This window comes from Mesocricetus auratus, unplaced genomic scaffold (genome assembly GCF_017639785.1).
Source record: "Mesocricetus auratus isolate SY011 unplaced genomic scaffold, BCM_Maur_2.0 Super-Scaffold_100028, whole genome shotgun sequence".
Taxonomy (NCBI): domain Eukaryota; kingdom Metazoa; phylum Chordata; class Mammalia; order Rodentia; family Cricetidae; genus Mesocricetus; species Mesocricetus auratus.
In genome coordinates this window covers 24,167,412-24,192,568 of record NW_024429209.1, presented here as the reverse complement: position 1 = coordinate 24,192,568, position 25,157 = coordinate 24,167,412, and the positions used below count along the sequence as shown (strand labels likewise).

Below are 25,157 nucleotides of genomic sequence, written 5' to 3'. Positions count from 1 at the left end.
TGTCTCCCAGAGTTCAAGGGCTCAATTCTCAGCACCCACATGGCTGCTTAACAACCATCTGAAACTCTAGTCCCAGGTGATCTGACAGCCTCCACTGGTTAGGGTTAGCAGGCAAAACACCCATACACATAAAAATTTAAAAATCTCAAAGGAAGAAGGAGGAGGAGGAGGAGGAGAGAAGAGAAAGGGAAGGGAAAGAAATGAAAGGAAAGGAGAAGAAAAGAAAAGAGGAACTCAGGCCTGAGCCAGCTTTTCTGGGTCATGGGGTGTTAGGAATCTTTGCTCAGCATGGCAACTGGGTCCCAACACTAAGTGTCCCAGAAACATGCAGGGCTGGAAAGCTGCAGAAGCCACGGTCTAGCTTCTGAAGCCACCAAAATCAGCCAGAGTGAAGGATGTGCGGCCACATTTTTAATGGCCTCTGCCTCCTATGCACCTTCCGCCCCTTTGCCTGCTTTTGCCAGAGAGGGGCACGAAACTTGAACTCCTGCCCTCTCCCAGGGAACAAGGATACCCAGGTACCTCCTGCAGCCAGCCGCTTCCATCTGGCAGTCGAGTGAGAAAGGAAAAGGATGCCTCTACTTCCCAGGCCAGGTGAGGGGCTCTTGGTTTTTCTTCAGTTGGGGCAGCTAGATACCAAGGTGCACTGCTCATGAATTCAAGGAAACAGGGACCCCAACTATGGACCTCTCAGGATGCCTTAGGGTGGGAAGTGCATGTGTGCCAAACTGCTACAAAACCTGTGAACTCTTTCTCACCTCTAAGCCCTGAGTAGACACAAGCACATCTGTGTGTGTGTGCACACGTGTGCGCGTGCACGCGCAGATATGTGCACATGTGGTGGTGTGTGCATATGCCCATGTATTCTGAATGTGTGTGTGCATGTATTTGTATGGGTGTGTGAGTTGTGCCATGCTACACATATGTAAGTGTGTGTGTGCAATGCGTGAAGGTGTTCTGTGTAAGTGAAGAGACAAAGACAGGTAGAGACAGAAAGGTGGGCATGGAAAGGAGGGAGTAGGGCTGGAGAGGGGAGGGGCCAGCAGCTTTCTGCTCAAGTGTTTCTCCAGCAGGAGCTGGGGTAGTGAAAAGACCCTGTAGCACATGGCTAGTCTTCTGGGCGTGCGGGAGGTTTCTGCTGCTGTGTGTCAAGGGTTGAGAAGGAAGTACCTCCTTACTGGCCACAGTCACTTTCTCCAGGCAGTGAGCAGCTCGGTCATCTGCTTTAGAGCTGTCTGCGGGGGGGGGAATCCAGAAGGAAGAGGGAAGCTAGACACGGCACTAACCCACTAACCGCAATAAGCAATCTTGTTCATCAAGACAGGTAGCAGGGCTTTGATTTCTCACTGCTGCTTCCTTCCAGGGCCCAGCACCACCAAGGTTCTGCCTGCTGGGCTTCAGAGTGCTACTTTGTATCTTAAAGACCTGGGAACCCTTGTGTGAAAAGAATCTCTCTACAGAGTTGATAGATGAGTAACCACAGTTACCTGCTCATGACGAAGGGAACCAAAGCTGGCACCAGGGGCTTTGTGTCCCTAAAGACAAGTTCCCCAGGCCTCCCTTCTAGTACTCTGGGCCCTTGGGGAATCAGTGGACAGCATACAGGGGACTCTCAGTCTCCCTCCCTTCTGTAGCCTTGGGCCAAGGTCTTCTCCTGCGCCGGTCTATGATCCTCATGGCCACTAGCCTCCCCGCTAGCCTCACTGAATCAGGAGTGTCTTTTGTATTCCAAAGGCCAAAGGGCCAGGCTTGCCTTTAATTAAAATGCACATCCTTTAATTAAAGGCCCCCATAACACATGAAGGGCATCACTGAAATACGACGTGTGACATAGTCATTACCCTGCTGTTAATTACTAATTAATGAAGCTATTTCAATTAATAGCTTCTCCACCACTACTCCCCCTTGGGACAGGCCCCATGCTGAGGTGAGTCCCTGAATCACCAACAACTGGCCTCTCGCCAGAGACTCCAACCTGAATATTCATGAGTCAACTTCAGTGCTTTTCAATTAAACATAATAAAGCAAATCCCATCAAAAGTGCATTCCCGACTCGCACAAAACCAGCTCCCTTTACTCCCCGCTTAGCAGGAGCCAGCGGATGGGGGAAGGGCTGGCAGACAGGTGACTAGAGTGGGGACTTGGGAGGCTCCTCCTCCCAGAGCACACCCCCAGGTCTGGTGGCTCCACCCAGAAAGCTGATGTCCAGGAGTTCCCAGGGGAGTGAGTGAGCACCTCAAGGCATTGTTATCCTACAGCTGAAGGACGATAACTCAGACATGGGGAGTGCCCAGAGATGTGGATGGGGACATTAGCATGCTAATTATGAATCTTAAACAGCCATTAAAGGCTCTGCTTTGAAGCAATGTCAGGAAGGTCCCACTTAAGGTAACTAGGAAGGGGCAACCGGGTACCTGAGCTGGAGCTAGAGGGTGGGGGACCCTTAGGGAGGTCTGCACAGGGCTTTTGGAGCCTACGGACAGGCCGGCAGCTTGGGTAGACACAGCCTGAGCTGGAAGGACGTTCGGACAGAAAGAGGTAGGAGGACTCAAGGCCAGAGGTTCAGGGAGACTCTAGGCGTGACCAGCACAAGCGGGGGGGGGGGGGCACACAGCAGGATCCCAGACTTCAGGAGATGTCTTCACGCCTCCAAACTCCCCTATAAATAATCTAACAACTGTCACATAGACCATGGTCAACCCCAGAATCTTCATGTGCGACAAACCGTGTACAAAGTGGGGCGGGCACTGATGCCTACCACTCCAGCCCTAGCCTGCCTCTCTTGCTGTAGACGGGGTTCGGAGGGCAACTGGCCCAGGATGGGTCCCGGTGTGGGGGAATGAACCTCTTTTTCTCCGTGAAGGCTTATCCCCTGAGGAAGAGACTACAGAAGCCCCGCGTGTGCCCGGGTGGAGGACAGCTCTTGCCACCAACGCCGAGCCCAGCATCTCACGGTCACTCCTGCTGTGAGAGGGGATGAGAACGGCTCCCCAGGGATGATGGATGTGGGTAGGAGAGTAGGTGCAGGAGGACCACACCGCAGCATCACCGGGAGACTGGACCAGCGATCTGCATCTCCTCATCAAAGGCGGAGTCAGGAACCCACAGGTCCGACTCTGCTGGCCACTGCGGATGTCCCAGACTGAGGGTGGGGTGGGCTGGTGGAAAGGTCCTTACCTGTCACATCAGGCTCTTACCCAGCATGCAACATGCCCACCTCAGCCCTGGGGAGGGGTCGGAGGCCTAGAGGAGGTTCCTCCTGGGTTTCCTATCTGTCTTTGCCTCGTTATGAACTGGGCTTGGCTTCTCCCCTGCCGTCTTCAGTGCGCTCTCTGTTTCCCCTCTTCTACACAGCAGAAGACCGGCCCCTCTTCCCCTGAGGAGGACACTAGGTGGCACCAGCCCCCACAGAATCCTGAGGTTAACATGGCTGTCTGGCAGTGCCCTCTGTTGGCCAGAGGTGGAATGACAATGGCAGTATGGAGGGTTGTGGGCCGAACAGACAAAACACCACCCAGTCATAGGCACCCACACTTACTTACACAGACTCTGTTTCTGGGAAGCGAAAGCAAAGAAGATAACGCCCTCAGGGTCCCAAGGCCTACAGGAGAGAGGCCCCATATGTGCTAACAGCCGCCCTGAACTGGCCTGGATGCTCTAAAGACATGTTTCCAGATTTTGAAGAAGGAGGGAGGGTCTGAGAACCTGATGACTTGTGGCTCAGCCTCCAAACAACGCCAGACTAGCTATGTGCCTGGCGCAGGGCCGGGGTGGTGAACCCAGCGGGGCTACGTGAGCTGATCTGGCAAGTGAGGGGAGGAGGAAGGGAGTTGAGCTTCTCATCACTCACTCTGGTACATGGGGTCTCTGCTCAGAGCTCTTGCACCCACTGCCCTCTCTGTGGAGACCTCCGAGCTCCTACACACACCGCCTTCTCTGTGAAGACCTCTCCAAACGCAGCTTGCACCCGATTACCATAGGGTCCTAATACCTCTACCAGTCCCCCCTCCCCTACCCAGGAGGCTCCCTCTTACCCCTTCTAAACGCCTCTGAAAGCCCCACCCACCCACCACGAACAAGACCTTCTACCCAGAACTCCTCAGGACCGTCAGAGGGACCTCCACATCCCAGGGGGCTGCTTCCAGAGCTTGGGACTATGAGAGGCAGGCTAGAGGATTTTGCTAGGTGACCCCACAAAGACAAGAACCTACCGGCGAACAAATTAGCCAGCTGCCTCCGCTGCTACTCAATTAGCTGCTGCATGCTCAGCCTCTCACTGCCCGTCTCATCCTAGTCTGTGGTAGAAGAAGCATGTCTACCCTACCCTGATCCTGACATGGCTGCCTACCAGATTGCAGAACATGCAAGCCCCACTCTGCTGTAACTCCTGAACTCTCTCTTTCCCCACCAGACACAGTCTGAGGGTGGGCAGAACCCGGGTCTGAGGTAATGGCTCAGGTGAAGCAGCTGAGGGGAGGTGCTACCCCTGAAGCCCATGCAGTGGCCTCTGCTTAACATCCACCCTTTGAAGAACTGACAAAAAAAAAAAAAAGCCGGGCGGTGGTGGCGCACGCTTTTAATCCCAGGAGGCAGAGGCAGGCGGATCTCTGTGAGTTCCAGGCCAGGCTAGACCGACAGCCTCAAAAACAATACAGAGAAACCCTGTCTCATAAAACCAAAAAAAAAAAACCATGACAGATGGCATCTGGGAACCAGATGTAAGCCGTACATTTACTCTGGAATGTGATACCCTCAGAGGATCCAGCAGGACCTGACCAGTGGTGAGAACTGCATCACTTCAGGGTCCTTCGAGGAACTGAGAGGTCGTGTAATCTCGGGGCTCCGGGAAAAGGGAACTTAACCCCAAAAGGCAAATGCTGCCCAGCTAGCTGTGGATAAAGCCCTACAGTGCCAATTTTGCACCCACACGGGCTGCAGCATGGCTCACATGCAGACAGAGCAACCTATCACCCATCGGACGGGCTAACAGGAGGCTGAGGTAGGTTGACTGAGCCCCACAGTCAAGAGACAAGGCAGCAAGGACCCGTTTCCCCAACTGTCTTAGTTTCCTATGGCTGTGAAGAGACATCATGACCACAGCAACTCTTATGAAGGAAAGCATTTAACTGGGACAGGCTTACAGTTCAGAGGTTTAGTCCATTATCAGCATGGCAGGAAGCAGGCAGACATGCTGCTGGAGAGGATCTGAGAGTTCTACATCTGGATCTGCAGCCAGCAGACCTGGCTGGAGCTCCTGGAACTTCAAAGCCCATCCCCAATGACGCACTTCCTTTTTTTTTTTTTTTTTTTTTTTTTTTTTTTTGGTTTTTACAAGACAGGGTTTCTCTGTATTGTTTCGGAGGCTGTCGGTCCAGCCCGGCCTTGAACTCACAGAGATCCGCCTGCCTCTGCCTCCGGAGTGCTGGGATTAAAGGCGTGCGCCACCACTGCCCGGCTCGACACACTTCCTTTAACAAGGTCATAGCTTTCCCAACAAGGCCACACCTCCAATAATGCTGCCTCCTGTGGACCTACGGAAGCCATTTTCTTTCAGACCACTACACTCACCCAATGAATGTTTGAAGCTGCCTTTCCTTCCACCCTTGTGATACTGAACTTGGTTGAACCTAGGTACCCTCACATATGAAGCAAGAGCATGAGTACTGAACTCCATCCTAGATCCTGATAATGGAGTATTGTCCAGCCTTGGAAAGGAGGTAACTTTTTTTTTTCCTTTTTTTTTTTCAAAGCAGGTTTCTCTGTGTAGCCCTGGCTGTCCTGGAATTTACTCTGTAGACAGGGCTGTCCTCAAACTCAAAGATCTGCCAACTCTGAGGAATCTGATGTCCTCTATGGGTACTCCCACACATGCAACATACATACACACACATGTATAAAAATAAATCTTAAAAGATTATTTTTTTTATCAAAATTGGGAGACCAAGGGGAAATTCTATGTTGCCATGTCACTTAAGGCACATCTGGTTCAGGGCAACTTGCTCTGGAACTGTGTGCACGCCACTGGCAGGAAGTTGTATAGCCAGTAAGCACTGCTGGTGCTAAGTAAAGCCGTCTGGGCCTCACATCCACATCAGTGCCAGCCCACAGATGTCTCTGTTCTGAGGAGTTCCTTCCTCTGACTGGCTGGCAGCTCACTGCCTTCCTTGTGAGTAGATCCTAAAACATCATCAACATCTGTTCATTCCTTAAAAAAAAAAATTGGCACACGTGTGTGTGTGTCAGTGTGTGTGTGCATGTGTGTCAGTGTGTGTGTGTCTATGTGTGTACGTGTGCACATGTGTGTATGTGTGCCTGTGTCTGTTGTGTCTATATGTGTGTGCATGTGCATCTGTATGTGTGTATGTCTATATGTATTTTTTTGTGTATGTCTATATGTATTTTTTTGTGTCTGTGTCTGTGTGTGTGTCTATATGTGTGTATGTGTGCATATGTTTGTGTGCATGTGTGTGTATATCTGTGTGTGTGTGTCTGTGTGTGTCTATATGTATATGTGTGCATGTGCATCTGTATATGTGTATGTGTGTATGTCTATATGTATTTTTTGTGTTTGTGTCTGTGTGTGTCTATATGTGTGTATGTGTGCATGTTTGTGTGCATGTGTGTTTATGTGTGCGTGTATATCTGTGTGTGTCTATATGTGTGTATGTGTGTGTGCATGTGTGTCTGTATGTGTGTATGTGTGTGTCTGTTGGCCCTAAGAAAGGCTTGGATGTGAGGCCCAGTGTAACCTCTTGAGCCTGGCTAGAGTTTAGTGACCTGTTTCTAACCTGTAACCTCCACGTGGGGGTGACTCAGCCAGATCTGATGCAAGATTGCCCCCTGCCTAGCTACCTGCCTGCTTGGTGGAATACTATTGGCCCTTAACTCCTCACGTCACCTTACCCTATCCTAAGATTCCCATCCCCTACCTCAGTCCTATATAAGTTCCTGCGTGTTGGAATAAATCGAGATCCTGCTTCGACAGACTCCCGACTCAGTGTGTGTGTCCCCCCCCCCCCGTAACTAATGGGGGGAGGGTCTGAGTTGTCGACATTCACCATCCTGCTCAGCCCCCGGGAAGAGGCCGGCTAGATGGGCCCTTCCCCCGCTCTACCTGCAGGGAGGACCCTGCATGTGTCTATATGTATGTTTGTGTGTATGTGTATGTGTGCGTATGTGTGTGTCTGTATGTGTCTGTGTGTATGTGTGTGTGCATGTGAGTCTGTATGTGCGTGTGTGTGTGTGTGTGTGTGTGTGTGTGTGTGTGTGTGTTAGCATGCTGACCCACGCTGGTGCATGTGGAGGCTAGAGGTGGGCACTGGATGTTTTCTTCTACAGAGCTCCGTTTTGTGAGATAACACCTCTCATTATACCTGGGATCACTGGCTGGTCAGGGATCCCCAGGATTTGTTGGGGTTACATGTGTGCACCACAGTGCCTGGCTTTTGTATGTGGGTTCTGGAAATCCAAACTTGGGTCCTCATAGCAGCATTTTACCCACTGAGCCTTCTACCTGGCCTCCAGATGCTCTTTCTTAGAAATACAAAGGAATTACATAAAGCTCTCTTGTAGTCACGGTGTAGCCATTTTGCAAGGAGAGAAACTGCTTACTGACATGAGACTCTCACAAGACCGAATCCATTAGCATGCCCTCGCAGAGGAGAGGGAGAGATCACGAAACAGTTTAGCCATACAAGGCCCCTCCCCTAATGGTTACTGGGTAAGGAAGATTTTCTTGGTGGTACAGCTGTCTGTAAGTGGCCCATGTTCTTGTAAACAACTCCAAACAAACTCATTGGTAAACTGAGCATTGTGGTGAACGCCTTTAACCCCAGCACTTGAGAGGCAGAGGCAGGAGGGTCTCTGTGAGTTCTAGGCTAACCTGGTCTATATAGTGAGTTCCCAGGACAGCCAGAGCTACACAGTGAGACTCTGTCTCAAACAAATAAACAAAACAAAACAAAAAACCCTCATTGGTTTATGGAGTTAGACTTGGAACCATTTTTTTGTTTGTGTTTTGTTTTGAGACAGGATCTCTCTACATAGACCTGGCTGTGCTGACACTCATTGTGTGGACCAGGCTGGTCTCCAACTCAAAGCGAGATTCACCTGCCTCCCAAGCGCTAGGATTAATTTGTGTGTGTCACTGTGCCTGGCTATGCAGAACCGATTTTTCTGTGTGCGTGTGTCATTGGTGATCTAACTAGGGGTGAAAAGAAGTTTGTTTGTCAGTCCAGTAAAAGTTCATGCAACAAAATGTGTTGTATAAAGTAACATTCTTCTTTCAAATAATTTAATAGTTTTCACTTAAATAAGGTTTTGGTGAGACCCGCCATTATTTATAAAGATAATCTCTAACAGGCATCTTGGAGAATTCATTATCAGTTCATAAAACCACCAGCTCCACAAGGTATAAAAGGAGAGGTAGAAAAACAAGGCCAGAAAGCAGGGGGAGGTTTCACCATGTTCTGGGGTCTGTGGTAGCTGGAGTGTCCAGGCAGAGTCCAAGGAGTGCCAGGCGCACCTACCTACCCTGGACACATCAGTAGTGCTGAGGGATCCACAGGAAGAGAACCAGGGGGGCTGTGGAGGGTCTGCGGAGGCAGGCAAGGACCTCTAGCCAGCGCACACTGGTCCAGCTACAGCGCCAGCCTGACTTCCGGGGAAAAGCAGGAACAGTGACTTCTCTAGCACCGTGGTTCTTGTGGGCCTGTCTGACCATGGGGACATGGTTGAATGTCTATAGGCATCTGGGGCTATCACTACTGGAGGGATGGAGGTTGGAAGATGCCCAGAGTCGGCAGGTGTCAGAGCTGCTCCTGAACATCCTCCCAGCACATGAGACGTATCTTCAACACAGAGATGTGTTCAACTTATCGTAGAAACAACCCGCACGGACTGGATGGTAGAAGGCTCCCATCAGCAACGCAGAATCCGCAACAGCGGGCAGCAGTCCGCTGAGTCTGAGAGGAGGGTCAGGATGGTCCTGACTAGCAGATGGGGCCGCTGAAGCTCAGGGAGGCCATGACCCTACTTCTGGCACGGGCCTGTGTGTGAGTTCTGGCGTCTGTCTCCACCAGTCTCTCCAACTCATAGGGGTTCCCCGGGAGACCATGCTAATACATCTGAGGTTCAGATGCAGGGTTTCACCAACACAGCTGTTGTCCTTAGGCTGTCGACATCAGGATCCTGGGTGGGTCTGGGTAGGTAGAAAGCTACAGGTCCTCATGAGCAGGGGCCAGGTCTACCCGCTGGGCCTTGCCGAACACCAGAAAGATGCCCAGTCCCAGGTTGCTGATGACGGCCACTAGGTTGAAAATACACGTCCAGGAGCCAGTGGCCTCAATCAGATAGCCACCCAGACACACGCCTATCACACCTGGGCAAGAGAGGCAGAGACTGACTGACGCTCCGTGGAAGCCGGGCCCCCACACACCAGTGAGTTCCAGGGTGAGGACAGGGCACAAAGTATAGATGCCCTGAAGAGCCTGGGATAAACTTCGAAATCTGAGCCGTGGGCCACAGGAGTCCCAGAGGGCAGAGACCTCACAGGCCATTCTGAATCATGTACTGACGGCGTCGCCACACCGTGCCCCACCCAAGGGAAACGAATCAGGAGGCAGAGTGAGCCTCTGTTAGCCCAGGCACTCGGCGGAGGGACCAGGTGGTACCCTAAACTACAGGACTGATTAACGCTTGGGGTCAGTCGGGGGAAAATGGCCTGTGAGTCCCCACACCACCACCATCAGCCAGGTCACGTGATACCTCAGCTGGTGTATCTGTGATGGTTCATGGCCATTTAGGGGCTTGCGCTGTACCTTGACTTTGGGGCCCCACTAGGTCGCCCTGGATGAGTGAGATGGGGTGAACTCCATTAAGCTCTACCCTAAGCTCATTTCCTAATTGACCCAAGCCAAAGAACAAGAGGACCTCTGGGTCTGGAGCCAACCCTTACCTGCCAAGGCCCCTGCAGTGTTGGCCACACCTGTGAAGAGGAAATTGAGGAGACAGACAGCATGAGAAGACCCGCCCCCCCCCACGTTGTTCCTACCGCCCAACCACCTGGGGTAGCCCCCTGGCAAGGGTAGGGAATGAAGCAGGAGGGATAAGCGAGAGGCTCACCAAACAGAAAACCAGCACAGGATGGGGCCAGGTCCTGAATGTTGACTGAAATACCACTGCAGGGAAACAAGAAGGCAAGCGTGTGAGTGAGCACAGGCTTGGCCACCTCCCCTTGGCCTAGAGGAGCTACTAGAGCATAAGACAGGGTCATATGTCACCAAAAGATACCCAGACCTGAGGCTGCCCCTACCTGCCAGGTGCTGCTAGGCATGCTGGCACTGTCTACCCTGCACCCCAGCTCTCCCACTCTCCTACTGCTGCTCCTGAAGGCCAGAAGAACACGCTCGCCGCAGGCCCGCCGTCCGTTCATTTGAAACAGCTGTGAACGGGGCTCCTGAGGTGCTTGAGACTGCCTTTGCGCTTGGTAAGAAAAACGAAGCAGAAGAGGGGAGCAGGCTGCAGAGGGGCATCAAGCCTGATGCTTAGGTCACTCCTCCTCCTGGTCCCTCCTCCCAGTATGGTGGGGGCGGGGCGGGGCGTGTGTTGCTGTTTTCTTGAATGACCCTGACTCGGTCCCCAGATCTGCTCACTGAGGCAGATCATGTATGGTGAGCTTTCCCTAACTCCACATTCATAAACCACGGAACCCGAATGCACTAACACCTGGCAGCCCTGTGGGAGGGGACCGTGCGCTCGTACCTGTGGTTGAAGGTCTGGAAGCCAATGGAAGCTGATGCAAAGATCATAGCCTTGAGGAAGCTTGTGGTGTGACCCAGACACAGGGCAAAAATGCTTGACAGACCGAGGCCCATCACCTGCAGGACAGGACTGGTGAGAGACCAAGAGCCATGCTGGCCAATAGCTCATCCCGTCTCGGCCCCTCCCAAGGACCACTAGCATCCTGAGCAAGAGCAGGATGGTTCTTAACCTAAAAACCCCTCCCAGGCTGGGGCTTCCCTACTCTATGTGACCAGGCCCAAAGTGGGGCAGAGAGCATGTCCGGAACTCAGAGAAGGTTCCCAGGTCACCCAATACAGACAGACCCCAGAGCATCCTCCAGGGTCCACCTACAGCAGCCCTTTTCTGGGTCCCATTGGTGTGAATTGACCTCTGATATGTCTTGATATTCCACAGGCTTCCTTCTGAATCTGAGCCGACCCTGCCAATACCTAAGAGCTTCTGGGGCCATGAAACCAACGGTGCAGTTTTCCCAGCCCGTATCTTGGATCTCAGCCTGGTTCCAGAGATCAGGGTACTTGAGTCCACAAGCCTCAGGTCCCAGGAGTCCAGAACAAAGTAGGGGATGTCCACAGAAAGATGTGGTGGTTTAAATAAGAATGACCCCCATAGAGTCATACATTTGAACACTTGGCCTCCGGCTGGTGGAACTGTTTGGGAAGGATTAGGAGGTGTGGCCTTGTTGGAGGAGGTGTGTCACTAGGGGTGGTCTTGGAGGTTTTCAAAAGGCCACACCATTTCCCGTGCGTATCTTTCTCTGCTTTGTGGTTGTGTCTCAAAATGTGAGCTTTCAGCTTCTGCCCCAGGGCCATGTTTGCCCGTGCTGCCATGTTCCAGCCCTCTGAAACCGTGTTGCCACGCTCCCCGCCATGACGGTCATGGACTCCAACCCTCTGAAACTGGAAGCTCTAAATAAACCCTTTCTTCCATATGTTGTCACAGGGCCTGATCTCAGCAACAGAAAAATAGGACAAGGGCTTCAAACGATTTTCCTACCTGCATGAACTTACGCACTGTGATGACTCTGTAACCTGGGCAGGGAGACAGACCCACGATGAGTTTCCATCAGCTTATCTGGGTGACCCTTAAAGGTGTCCTCAATGGGGTCCCACCCAAGGTCACAGAAGAGGAGTGGGGGTGCCCAGGGCAACACCTCAGGGCTCAAGATGGGAGATTTCCTATCATGGGCCGAACCCTCCCATGTACAGTATGTGTGTCGGAGGGTTTCCCGTGGTGCTGTCTGGGTAGAAATATGGATGGGCAGCCCCTTGGGCCATTACCAAAGTGTCAGCTATCAGGCAAGCTTAGCTGAGTTTCTCTGAGCTTCCTCAAATTATCTGATCTTACCACAGAGAGTATGTGCTGCTTTCTATTGAGGAAAACCTGTATCTTGACCTTGAGCACACATGGGCGTGTGTCCTCTGCAAGAACATTGCCCTCTGGGGCTGCAGTATGGCCCCTTGGAGCTCTGGCAGATTCAGTAGTAAATCTGGGTACCTGTGACTTCTGATTCCTTCCTTTCCCTGTGGAGGGTCTGGGAGATTGTGTTCACTAGGGTCCCCCTTGCTGCCCCCCAGCCCTACCCATTAAAAGGGAGACCAAAAAGATACAAGGGACTCCTCAGCACAGGCTGCATCTATCTCTTGAGCAGACTCTAAAGGACGGTCTGTCGGTCACAGGAGGGTGGTATGGCCTTTCCCCTGGGGATGCAGCTGCATTGCCGGAGGGGCAGTGAGACGACCCCCCCCTCAGCCTGTGGTTTACCCAGGGCGATCCCCCCCCTCCCCCAACACTCACCCTGACTGATGAGGCGATCAGAGAGGAAGCCACTGAAGAGACTGGCAGGAATCGCCAGCAGCCAGGGCACCACATTGAAGATCCAGCCCTGCAGGGAGAGACATAACCTCAAAGGTGGCCAGGGTGGCACTGAGCCTCCAGATAACATCCAGGCAAGAGGACCACACCCCAGGTTCACCGTATCAGTTGAACACTGTCCACCAACAGGCTGGGCCTAAGAGCAGAGGGTCTAGACCTTAACCAGCCCATTACCAGCCCCCTGGGCAAGCATAGAGGCCACTAACGGCTAACTCCTGAAGCCACACACCCCCACATGCTCCCCTGACAGGGATAGAGCCAAGGCAGTCTGCCTGGGAATGTACAGCCCAAGAACTCAAGGCTTCACGGCTCTCCCTTGGATGTGGCATCAGCAGATTAGCTAGCCAGCCCTGAAAGTGGAGGGGGGTGGGACCCCATGGGCAGTAGGTCAAAGTCTTGGGCTGAGGTAGCTATAGTTATTATAGTGTGTAGCTCTCATGGCCTCCTCCCAAATGAACCGTCATCCCAAGGCCTGAAGCCCATGTAGTAAATGGAGCTGACAAGCCAAAGGTGTCCACCCCCGACCCAGGGGCCTCTACAGCCCCTGCTTGGCCCTCTTCATTCTGCGAGGGCCCAGGCATCGTTACCTACCTTGGAGTGGGGGAAGGTCTCCTTGAAGAAGGTGGGCAGCCAGGAGAGTAGAATGAAGAAGGAGCAAGCCGAGGACAGCTGAGAGAAGACCACTGCCCTGTGTGGGCAGCACCAGGCTCAGGGTTCTAAACCCGGTTGCCAGTCCTGACACTGACGCCATGTGGCACCCAGTCCTCCCGCCCCCCCCCCCCCGGGACACCAAGGTCCTACCCTCTGAAACACGGGGCATTTGCTGGGGTGTCGTCAGGACTGGGTCCTGCCAAGCACGGCCAGATCCATGCCCTGTCCTCACCCATGCTCTGCCTGGCCGTGCCAACCCGAGCTCACCAGACAGAGGGCTTCCGGAAGAGCTGTCTCCAGGGCACTTTGGAGGGCCTGGCCATAGGCAGGCCTTGCGCCAGGACACCCAGGGCCAGAAAAAGATCTAGGGGAACAAATGATTTCACAGTGATAGCTCTCAGGGCCAGGTACCCCATGGATATCCCTAACACCACAGTCATTTAGGAGCCGCTAGGCAGATGCATCTTACACTCCCTTATAAGAAGTGGCTATCAGGTGGCAATACCCCCTGAGAGTACAGTTCTGTGTCTAACCTGGGCCTGAGTCCCTCTGAGGCCTCATCTTGCTACCTGAAGACTTCATCTGCTAGATTCCCATTTGTCAGCCTTAGCCCCAGTGGAACAATTATGATGAAAACCCAGGGCTGGGGCAGGCTAAAGGATCAGCACTTGGGTTTTCAGAGCTGGTAGCCCTGGTCACCCTGTAGACCAGACTGGCCTCAAACTCGGGGATAAGCCTGCTTTAGCCTCCCAAATGCTGGGATTGTAGACTTGCCTATGCTGGTTTTTTTTTTTTTTTTTGTAATATTGCCCCAGCCACAAGCGGCTTGGGAAATTAGGTAAGAAGGAGACTCTAAGCCGGGCGTTGGTGGCGCACGCCTTTAATCCTAGCACTAGGGAGGCAGAGGCAGGCGGATCTCTGTGAGTTCGAGGCCAGCCTGGTCTACAGAGCGAGTCCCAGGACAGCCTCCAAAACCACAGAGAAACCCTGTCTTGAAAAACCAAAAAAAAAAAAAAAAGGGACTCCATCCATGCTGGGGTGAGACCAAGCTAGACTTGAGTGGAGTTGTTTCTCTGGTCTGCTGTTGGTGCCCTGTCCGGGGTGAGCACATGTTTATTCAATCTTCCCAGAGAAAACGTTCACGAAGTGGGTGGTCTGAAGCATTGCTGCAAGGGGGAGGAGGCACAAGGGCTGGGCCGCCGTTACCTTTCTCGTTCAGCAGGCACCTGTACACATAGTACACCCAGAGCAAGGTGAGGCCTCCGGAGAAGTAGAAGACGCTCTGCCAGCCGCACCAGTCCAGGAGCACCGAGCCTATGCCCCCGGTCACCAGGGTCCTGGGAGATATGGAGGAGTGCTGCAGTGACCACGGTGGCTACCCAGGAACGAGTCAAGCCCCCAGGGAAGGAAGCTGCTCAGAGCCCTGCCTCACCTATTGTGGGAGGGTTGGGGCAAGGGGAATTTGGGAGCAGCTAAGGAGATCTCAGCAGGGGTGTCTGCTGCCACTGCGGGGGGCTTTTAACTTCTTCCCTCTAGACCTTCAGATTGGCACACAATTTGCCATGTGAATGCGTGGGAGGAAGAAAAGGTAACCATGAAAGGGTAGCTTAGGAAACACTGACGTGAAAAAACTCCTTTCTTTTTTTTTCCTCTCCCCCCTCCATACACTATAAAGGAAAATGAAAAGTTTCTACCCCCCCCATAAGCCCCGATGCAGATGCGGCAATCCAAATCAGACCAAATCAAACCAAATTAGAAAAAGCCCACGTTTGCTAGGCGTTGGTGGGGCACGCCTTTAACCCCAGCACTCGGGAGGCAGAGGCAGGCGGATCTCTGTGAGTTCGAGACCAGCCTGGACTACCAATCGAGTTCCAGGACAGCTTCCAAAGCCACAGAGAAACCCTGTCTCGAAAAACCAAAAAAAAAAAAAAAAAAAAAAAAAAAAAGCCCACGTTTAATGGATACAACACTCCCAGATGGCCTTCAAGCCCTTCCATAGAGAAGACAGGAAAGGGGGACAGTTTAAATACTCCCAGTATTCCCGGGGAAGGGGACATCAGCTGGTGGGCTTTCTGAGCTGCAGCAGGGCTTGGAGGGAGATGGGGGAGGGGCCTTGGGTGGAACTCCCATCCCAGACCCTTTGGGTATATGGATGCCACCGTAACAGATAGCATTCCAGGAAAAACTTCTAAGAGCCAATGCCAAAGCCAAATCCCACAACCTTCCTCTTCCTTTTGACTCCAGGGCACCCTGGTCCCAGATGCAGTAAAGGGTGGCTCTGCCTCACCCTTCAACCCCCAAGACAGAGAGAGAGAGAACACTGGGCTCTGGTGCGAGGCTGAGCTGCCGTCCACCTCCCTGTGTTCTCGTCTGTGCCCCCAGGCACAGCGCCTGGGGCAGCACTTTCTCTCCCCATCCTTCCTGACCATGCACAGGCCCCCCCCATCTGCTGTGCTGTGCGGGACATCGGAGCTGGGATTGAAGATGTGCACTGCACCCCTCTGTAGAATCTGAGCCTTACTGCTTCTTTGACATTCACACTTCCCAAATGTGAACTAACTGTGCTTTTAGTGTTAAATCAGGCCACCCTGATCAGCAGAGTTGGCCTCTCACACGGGCGGCCACTGTGCTCCCACTCCCACCCCACCCCCGCCCCACTCCGCTCCCCATCCCAAACTCAGCAACAGTAGGTAGATCCAGGCCTGGGCGATTCACTAACATCCCATGAGCCCACCAATATACCAGTTAGTGGCCCTTCCTCCATGTATAGCCATGTCTCACAGAGGGTGGGGTAGCCTCTGGCTCCCCACTGGCTCCCCTCTGGTAAAGCTGATGGTCACCCAGTCCACATGGCAAGCCCCAGCTCACAGCATCCAGAAAGACAGACACATGCTGGGATGGTTTCACCTTTATTGCTAACTTGACAAGATTTAGGATCATCACGGAAACACACCTCTGGGTGTGTCTATAAAGGTATTTCCGGAAAAGTTAAACTGCAGAGAGGGAGGGGGAGAACTATCCTGAGTGTTGACAGCACCAAAACACAGGCTAGAGAGTTCTGGGCTGGATAAAAGGGAGAAAGTAAGCTGGTGTGGTGGCAGACACCTTTAATTCTAAGAATGCACTGGGGAGGCAGAGGCAAGGGTGTCTCTGTGAGTTCCAGGCCAGCCAGAGCGCACAGTCTCAAAACAAAGAAACAAAAGCAAAACAAACAAAAAACACCCCAAAAAAGGAGCAAGTGAGCAGAGTCCCAGCATGCATCTCTTAACTTCTGACGGTGAGGCAGTGTGTCCAGCTACCTCATACTCCTGTTGTCATGACTCCCCGACATGATAGGCTGTACCCTCAAACTGTGAGCTAAACCAAGGCCTGCCTTCTTAATCTGCTTCTGGTCAGTTGTTTTGTCCCAGCAGCAAATGCTGCACTTCTCACAGACCTGAGGAGCGGTGCGACCAGCCCTTGGAACCTAAGCACTAGCCAACTGAGCCCTCAGGCACCTCTACTCTGGCCACCCACTGCTGGACTTGAAAGGGTGGAGAAAGCTTCCTGAATCCCTGGGAGGTGGGAACCTTACCCGAACTGGGAGCCAGCTCCCACAGTGCTGTAGGTAAACGCTCTTTCGCTCTCCTGCACCCTCTGGGAAAGCAGACTGGTCAGGGCAGGGAAGTAAACACCTGAAACAGCAGAGAATGCTGTCAGAAGAGAGAGCCAGTGAGGGCAGGACGCCACTTGGGTTTGGGCTGTGAATCCAGAGGACGCCCACATCTCCTTTCCATTACCTCCCTGGACTGTAAGGGAGCGGCGGGGCTGGGCTTTTGGCAACATTTTAGGTAAGAAGCCAAACTAACTCAGGGTGAGAATTATTCAGAGTGACACAAAACATCCATTGGAGATCTTGCTCCTTGCTACCTCTGTTCCCAGGCTGTTGTGTATACACACATGTGTTTATATGCCCCACGTCAGCTCCCCGGAGACACCTAACGGTTGCCCTCCCTCCCACTAACACACACACACACACACACACACACACACACACACACACACACACACACACACACACGCAGACTACACAGCAGATTCTCAGCTGTGTTCTGGCACCCTCAGACACTTCCATATGTATGCCATGTACACACGTGTACCCTCCCGGGAAAGTACCTCTACCTACTCTTCTGATAGATACGTTTCCTCTTTGGCTCGTAGGCAGCTTAAAAGCTTGGAAATAACGGGGGACACAACCCTAATCCCAGCACTCAGGAGTCAAAGGCAGGTGGACCTCTCTGAGTTTGAGGCCAGTCTGGTTTACAGAGTGAGTTCCAGGACAGCCAGGGCTGTACCTAGTGAGACCCCCCCCCATCTCAAATAAAAAAGCTTGAGTATTCTCTCCATTGAGGGGCTATAGGAGAGGTTCCTTTGTGGGTGTGACAATAGGAACCCACGGCTTCCCTTTTGTTAATTACTCACAATGGGGAGGCAGGAAGCATTAGTCTGCTTCCCCTTTGGAACTTTTTAAACACCATGTCAGTACATGGGGCTCCTCAGAAGGCAGTTTCTTGCTCCTTGAGAGAGTGGGACCCGGGACCACTCCAGAAGCCAAAGACCCAAAGACCCTGTGAAGAAGGAGAGCCACAGGATTTGGGGAACTCTGTCACCTCTCTCAGCCCAGAGATAACAAAGGCATGTCAAGACACCCACGTCCCCATTCCCCGGTTATGGCAGAGTAGACTTTTGAGCAAAAGGGTAGTATAGCTGGCACGCAGTGTGGATGGTGCTCTGTCCAGCGTTTCCTGGCAAGGGTGAATGGCCACATCAGAGGGAGGAAGCTGGAGATGGCCCTTACCTTGCAGCAGACCCATAAGGATGCGTGAGAATGTCATGAAGGCCAGGTGGCCGCTGCCAAGGTGAGCGATCAAGGGTGTGACGACAGTAATGAAGCCCCAGGTGGAGGCTGACAGCAAGATGATCTTCTCGCCTCCGATGCTGGAGGGAGACACAGAGGCAGGATGACGCACTTTCTGAGAGGCACCACCATTAACCACTGTACAGAGACTTGCGGCAGGCACTGCAGCCGCCTGCCGTATAGGGGAGGGGCCCGGGGCTGGCTGAGTGTAGTATATGAATGTATGGGACCGAGTCCTGCCTGTCCGTTTCATGCTCTTTTTTTTTTTTTTTTTTTTTTTTTTTGGTTTTTCGAGACAGGGTTTCTCTGTGGCTTTGGAGGCTGTCCTAGAACTCGCTTGGTAGTCCAGGCTGGTCTTGAACTCACAGAGATCTGCCTGCCTCTGCCTCCCGAGTGCTGGGATTAAAGGCGTGCGCCACCAACGCCCGGCCCGTTTCATGCTTCTTACCCACTGCTCGGGCTGCCACGCTAGACCTCCTCTTCCCACAGGCTAAGCCCACTGCCAAATATCTGTTGAGCTCTAACCCCCTCGGCCCCTCCTCTCGCGTGCGCAAGGGCAGGGCTGACCATACTGCCTCTCGGAGGCACCCAGATGATGGCCCCCCTCCCCCTTCAAGCCTGAGCAACGGGGAGAGGGGCTTGGTTACCGATCCCCAAGGTGGCCGCCCACCACCTGAGTCAGGCAGTAGCCCCAGAAGAAGCTGCTGAGCACGATACCAGCCTCCTTCTTGTTCCAGCCGAAGTCCTGGCTCATGGCAAGGGTACAGACGGGCATGGTGACTCGAGTGCAGTACAGCAGGCAGGTGCCCAGGAGCAGCATCCCCGTCCACGCCTGGCACTCAGGCCTGTGAGACACAGAGAGTGGTCAGGATCTGGAGAGGGCCCCTAGACAGCCTTGATCACTCAGACAAGGCCAATACTAAACCCAGGGGCTGAGAACTGTGTCTCTGTCAATTTCAGAAATTATGTTATCCTTCTGTGGTCTTTAATGGCGTTCAAGACAGCTAGTTATAGTTTTCCTTAGTTATGATAAAAGATAAGCTACATATAAGACTTTAGACTCACAAAGATAGGATAAAAAATACTTTCTTTAAATCTCACTAAATGTTCATGGACTAAATATTGTAACTATAGTTCTTGCTTGATAACTGTTCTGTTCTATGTAATTTGACTATGTTAAAGTTAAATCCTTTCTTTTTATTTAGACAGAAAAGAGGAGACGATGGGGGACGTCTTTCTGCGTATATGTCAATAAAGCACCAATAGGGAAGCAAGATAGGTGGGACTAGGAGTCTATCAGGATTCTGGGAAATGTAGTGAAAAGAATTGTCGCCGCGTGATCTCCCGGGAGCAATGGGCGCTCAGGAGTGCGTCCTCAAAAAGATAAGTTCTTATAAAATATATATTAGTAATTGTGGGTTAATAATCAAGTCAGAGATAACTGATAAGAAGCCAAGCAAACGGTCAACAGCTTCATAATTAATATAGCGTCCCGTGTGTTATTTGGGGGCTGAAAGCAGCAACAGGACCCAGGCAGCGGGCAGGAAGACTACACGTTACAGAGAACAGTACAAGAGGCCTCAGGATGGGGGCCTGAGGCTAAATACATGACAGCACATTCACAAGACTCAGAGCCTGGGTCCATGCTTGTGACTGCACAAGGGTCCCAAGTTGAGGACCAGACACGAGCACTGCCCATATCCTCACGTCTCTTGCTGACCACGTGATTGCAGAAAGGGAGCCAGAACTAGCAGACGGTTAACAACTTGCAGGGCAATGTGCTAAGCAGGGGAACCCAAAAGAGGCAAGGTTCATGGAGAGCAGAAGGCTTCGGGGAGGAGTACAATCAGGAGTACAATCAAGGTCTCCTGGAGAGTTCTTGAGCCTTCCCAGAAAGGGAGGCAGCCAAAAGAGGATATAGAACTGTGGGGGGGACTTTTCCCCGGAGGAATTCCGGCAGGGCTAGGTTGCTATTGCAGCTAGATCCCACATAGTAGTGCAACTGGGAGCTCAGGACTCCCCCTTGAGTGGGGTTTATTGTACACTGGACAGTGGGGAGGCAAAAGAGACTCAGAGGGGGAATAGACCCTGGCTGGGCTTCCAACTAAGAAAGGATCTCTTAGAGTAAGGTGTGTGACCCAACAATGGGGGCCAGGTTTATGCTTCCTGAGAAGAGCTTTGAGGATAATTAACTTCCTGGTGTATTTAAGGTCACATGGTAGACTGGTGGGCTTAGCTGGACGGAAGGGTAGCAAGCAAAGTGAGCGTTCTCTCTCTCTCTCTCTCTCTCTCTCTCTCTCTCTCTCTCTCTCTCTCTCTCTCTCTCTCTCTCTCTCTCTCTCTCTCTCTCTCTCTGCCCCTACCCCCAAAGGTGACTTCAGACTCAAAGCAATTCCCCTGCTTCAATCTTCTGGGTGCTAGGCCTACAGGTGTAAGCTACTAACTACTTGCTGCTGCTGCTTCTCCTTTTTTTAAGACAGGATCTCTCAGGACTGGAGGGATGGCTCAGAGGTTAAGAGCACTGGCTGAGTTTAATTCCCAGCAACCACTACCAACCGAAATGAGATCTGGTGCCCTCTTCTGGACTGCAGAGATACATACAGACAGAACACTGTATACATAATAAATAAATAAACCTTAAAAAAAAAAAAGACAGGGCCTCTCTATTTTGTCCTGGAGCTCACTGTGTAGATCAGGTTGGCCTCAACTTATAGAGATCTTCCTGCCTGCCTCTACCTCCTGAGTGCTGGGATTAAAGGTGTGTGCTGTTAGCTGTTTCTTCTTCCTCTTCTTCTCCTCCTCCTCCTCCTTCTTTGTTTTGTTTTTCGAGACAGGGTTTCTCTGTGAAACAGGCTTGGATGTCCTGGAACTCTCTGAAGACCAGGCTGGCCTCGAACTCACAGAGATCCACCTGCCTCTGCCTCCCGAGTGCTGGGATTAAAGGCGTGCGCCACCAACACCCGGTGCTAGCTTCTTAAACATTCAAGTTTTGGATTAACATCCGCCCAGAGAATTCTGCGGACAGCATGGGTCTGACAGTGAAAGGGTATGCTAAGCCTCATCTGCCCTGGTGCCTTGCTCTTCAGTGAATTTGGATATCAGCTGGTTCAAGTAAGATTTTGCCAGTTAGCTGGTACCACATGTACACGGCATAGTCTAGCTTGATTCTTTCTCAGGCCTCTAGGAGTTGGGCCTTCCCCTCCTAGCTCCTGAAGAGTCTGTTCTTGGATTTGGCAGAACTCTTCCCAGTAAGGGCCCAGAACAGAGCAAACCAACCCCCCACACACACACATACCCAATTCTGCTCTCACTTCTTGTCAGGACAGTGTCCTGAGCAAATATTGCCACTGCATTACTGAAAACTCGGGGAGTCCAATCAAGCATTAAAGCTGCCCTGGAGGGTGTCCTGCGTGCTTTGAAGTGTTGCCCCACTTGTAGTAGCCCACCCCTAGGTGAGGACTCGATGCAGTATAGGTGGCTTGTTTCTGCTGACCAGAGGCACAGCAGGATCCCGGGAGCAACATTAACTAACCCACAAAAAGTCACACCGTCTGAAGGTGTCTTAAAAAAGGAGCTTTAGCCGGGCGTTGGGTGGCGCACGCCTTTAATCCCAGCACTCGGGATGCAGAGGCAGGTGGATCTCTGTGAGTTCCAGGCCAGCCTGGTCTACAGAGTAAGTTCCAGGACAGCCTCCAAAGCCACAGAAAAACCCTGTCTCGAAAAACAAAAAAAAAACAAAAACAAAAAAAAAAGGAGCTTTATTCTGGGGTTGGGGAGATGGCTCAAAGGTCCTGAGTTCCAATTTCCAGCAATCACATGGTGGCTCATAACCATCTGTGGTGAGATATGGTGCCCTCTTCTGGCTTGCACAGTGTGCATTAAAAAAAAATCTTAAAAACAAAGTAAAACAAAAACCAGGGAGTTTTATTCCTCTATGCGACCCACCCAGCTGGCCACTCTTTCTGGGTGCACCTGTGGCTGCCCATCCCTGTTGTTACTGCCAGAGACCAGTTAAAAGCAGAAAGCCAAATAGACCCACACCCTCTAGATGAGAAGTGTCTTTAGCTTCCTGGTGGCCATGAGAGTTCAGAAAAAGCCTAGGCAACATCAAAGTCCTCCTGGAGGGTCCCTTCCAGGCCAGCTGCCTGAGGACTAGTTAGAACCCCAACTCCAAGATCCCTCCTCTTGCAGAGGGCTCTTTAGGACCAGGAGCTTGAGTCAGGATTGCCTGAAAAGTTCCACCTGCTCAACTGGAGCCAGAACTCAGGCTGGCACTCTCAGTGGGCATGATACTTCCTCCCAGACTTCTGCAGCCTTGGTTTCCTGCAGATTGGCCTGTGCAGAGCATCCGGGGCTGAGCAAACAGGTGGTCACATGGCCCTTGGTTCAGAAAGGGGAAATGTGCTGGCATTAATGGCCAGGGCACCAGACAGACCAAAGCGTACCCCAGTACCATACATACCCCCCTAACTCAGTCTCTACCAACCTCCCCACACCTCCAAATCTGCCTCCCAAAGTCACAAAGAGGACTGGAGGAGATGGTGGGTAGACAAGAGTATTTAATGCCGTTACTGTTACCCCCCACATAAGAGTGGAGGGTGACCTTGACCCTGCAAAATCCCCCGGAATTCTCAGCCACCACCTCTGCCAAAGGTGACTGGAGCAAACACAGAGGGGGAGCAGTAAAGACAAGGGCCAGGCAGAGCCATTAAATTGTAACCTACAGCAAAATTGGCAGAACAGTTCAGTTCTGAGAAAGCCCAGGGTAGCGACTCGGGGGGGGGGCAGGTGAAGCAGAGGCGTTAGGATAAACACGGGGTAGGGAGGGAGGCAGTAAATCAGAGAGCAAGGAGAGCAAGTGAGGGCAGGCACACAGTGCTCCTCTTCTGGCCCTCCCCCTAATTGTCACTGGCAGGGTTGAGATCAGGTGCTGTGCCTCTCAGCTGCTGCTCTAGGAGGAACTTGAAATTCCGCCCGGTAGATCTGTCTAGCTCAATGCCCCCATCAAAGTGCCCCGGACCTCAGAATACTAGCAGGAATACTAGCAGGAAGAAGGGCGAAGGAACCATTGGCCAGATTTTGGTATTGGATTAGAAGAGGAGGGTCCCTTTACTGGGTTGAGCATCTGTGTCCTCCCTCCTCTTAGGGGCTAAGGCTGCCCCAGGGAGGAGCATGCCAGTCCCAGTAGAAGTGAAGGTGACAGGCTATATACAGAGACGCTGGGAGGCGCCCTTAGAGTCTGGTGCTCCCTGAACTCAGGTCCCGTGAAGTAGCGTCTCCCTGAACGCAAAAGTCCTCCTTGCCCCGGCGCCAAACACATCCCCATTCACCTGGACCATTGTGTATCCTCTGCTGCTGCAAATGGGGTCTTGCGGGTCTCCTCTGTTGTTGGCTGCATCAGGCTGGGGCGCTGGGATGGCATGGACACCCGTTGTGTCCCAGTACGGTGCCGTCCCGCCTCAGGCCCAGGCCAACCCACAGGGCAGCACCGCCCAAGTCCACGTGTCAGTCCCAGTGCTTCCGTCTAGCTCTCCTAGGACGTGTCGCCCCCGGAATTCAGTCCCGCCCCACCGATGTCTGGGGAGGCAGGGCCGCGGACCTTCCAGCTGCTCAACCCAGGCTTACCACTGGCCTTTCCCGCTGGGGGAGAGAATTCCCTGGGGGATTGTGGCCCCAGACAGGCCCGCAGAGACTTTCAGAGTAGTATGGGGCTCTGATCCTTTCTACAAGCCCTGGAGGGGGGGGTGTTGTGATGGAAGAGCGCATAGGGCTGTGCTAGGGTCTAGTGAAAATTAGGGACCAATCCATAACTAAATGCAGACAGTAAAACTTTAGGGCAGTCAACTTAAAAATGGAACTTTGGGGGCAGAACTGAGTTGCCGAGAGCGCGAAGGGCAGTGAGGGTAGGGTGGCCACTGGCCTTGAAATCCTGGGCAAAGGAGTTCTGTGCACTCATCATTAGCACTGACCCGCTAGGTGCTAGGGTGGGTCCCAGCCACACCTCAACTGCAGGCTTCTGAGGCTCCTTCCGTCTAAGGGCTCAACCCTTCTTTATTCCCAGCTCTCCTAAGTAAATCCCTCCCCCACACTGCTGCAGGTCAACTACAGGCTTCCCGCTGCCCTCAGAATCTCCCCCTTTCTCTCCGCCCTCCACAGAATGCCTTCCCAACCTTCAACAGCCCAGCCCACAACAGGTCTTCACCGTAGTACACATTTGTACTAAAAATATTGGGACCCGAGGCTAGGGTGTGCTCGGCATATGTGAGTGAGGTCCTGGATTCAATTCCCGGTACCTCAAAGCAAGGTCCATCTTCATCAGTTAGACGTAGAGATGATGGCAGAGAGAGGCTTGCTTCCCTAGGAGCCCAGGCATTGCTGGCTAGTTAGTATAGGGCACTAGTAAGTCTGTTCTCTTCTAGGTGTTCACTTTATTATGTGACTCTCTCCAGAAAACTGTGTATGAAAGATCCAGAATCACAGAGCAGGCGGCGTTTGGCATTTCTGGAGGGGTCACTGTTCTGGGGACAGGAGGACAAAAGTAGGGAAGGGACCCACAAGACACATGAGGTCTGCAGGACCAGCCACGGAGTGTTGGGTGTACATCTCAGGCCGGAGTGTAAGTAGTAAGGTGGACGGTTACGCTGCCAGAGTTGACAGGACAGGTGAGGCCAAGGTACAGGGGAGACTTAACAGCAAATTCTGAGGACAGGGTCCCCACCCCCTCAGTGTTGGGATAACACTGGCCACCATGTGAATAGCTAGTTAAGTAGCCAAGGCAGTGGGGGGGGGCACAGACCCCAGCATCGCCTAGGCCCTGGGGCAAGAGAGGTCTGAGTTCTTGGGCTATGGATAGGGATTGGGGGCGTTCCTCCCCAGGCTCCCACAGTCACTGAAGCAGAAGGTATGGGTACAGCCAGAAATGCCTGAAAGAAGA

At 52.5% G+C, this 25,157-nt stretch overlaps 1 protein-coding gene and 1 long non-coding RNA gene across 7 annotated transcripts; one reads left to right on the top strand and one right to left on the bottom strand.

Annotated features, from left to right (window-relative positions):
- The first annotated feature begins 381 nt into the window (after positions 1–381).
- On the top strand, positions 382–3,309 carry LOC121134591. The gene is made up of 2 exons (XR_005871695.1): positions 382–594; positions 2,864–3,309. It is a non-coding gene; the product is annotated as an uncharacterized LOC121134591 (long non-coding RNA).
- Positions 3,310–8,282: 4,973 nt separating this feature from the next.
- Slc17a9 (solute carrier family 17 member 9) lies at positions 8,283–23,736 on the bottom strand. Of its 6 annotated transcripts, none has more exons than XM_040732918.1 (13): positions 23,554–23,735; positions 18,871–19,068; positions 18,164–18,303; positions 16,901–17,000; positions 14,533–14,663; positions 13,594–13,690; positions 13,267–13,363; positions 12,598–12,685; positions 11,797–11,831; positions 10,762–10,890; positions 10,123–10,178; positions 9,956–9,985; positions 8,283–9,307 (listed from the first exon to the last, which is right to left on the bottom strand). In XM_040732918.1, the coding sequence occupies exons 1-13, from the start codon at positions 23,643–23,645 to the stop codon at positions 9,226–9,228; spliced, it is 1,275 nt and encodes a 424-aa protein (XP_040588852.1). In that variant the 5' UTR covers positions 23,646–23,735; the 3' UTR covers positions 8,283–9,225. The 6 variants fall into 6 exon arrangements, with proteins under 6 accessions (XP_040588852.1, XP_040588854.1, XP_040588851.1 ...); XM_040732920.1 differs by having other exon boundaries at positions 10,762–10,877; positions 23,554–23,732; XM_040732917.1 differs by having other exon boundaries at positions 8,283–9,379; positions 10,762–10,877; positions 23,554–23,728.
- Positions 23,737–25,157: the final 1,421 nt, after the last annotated feature.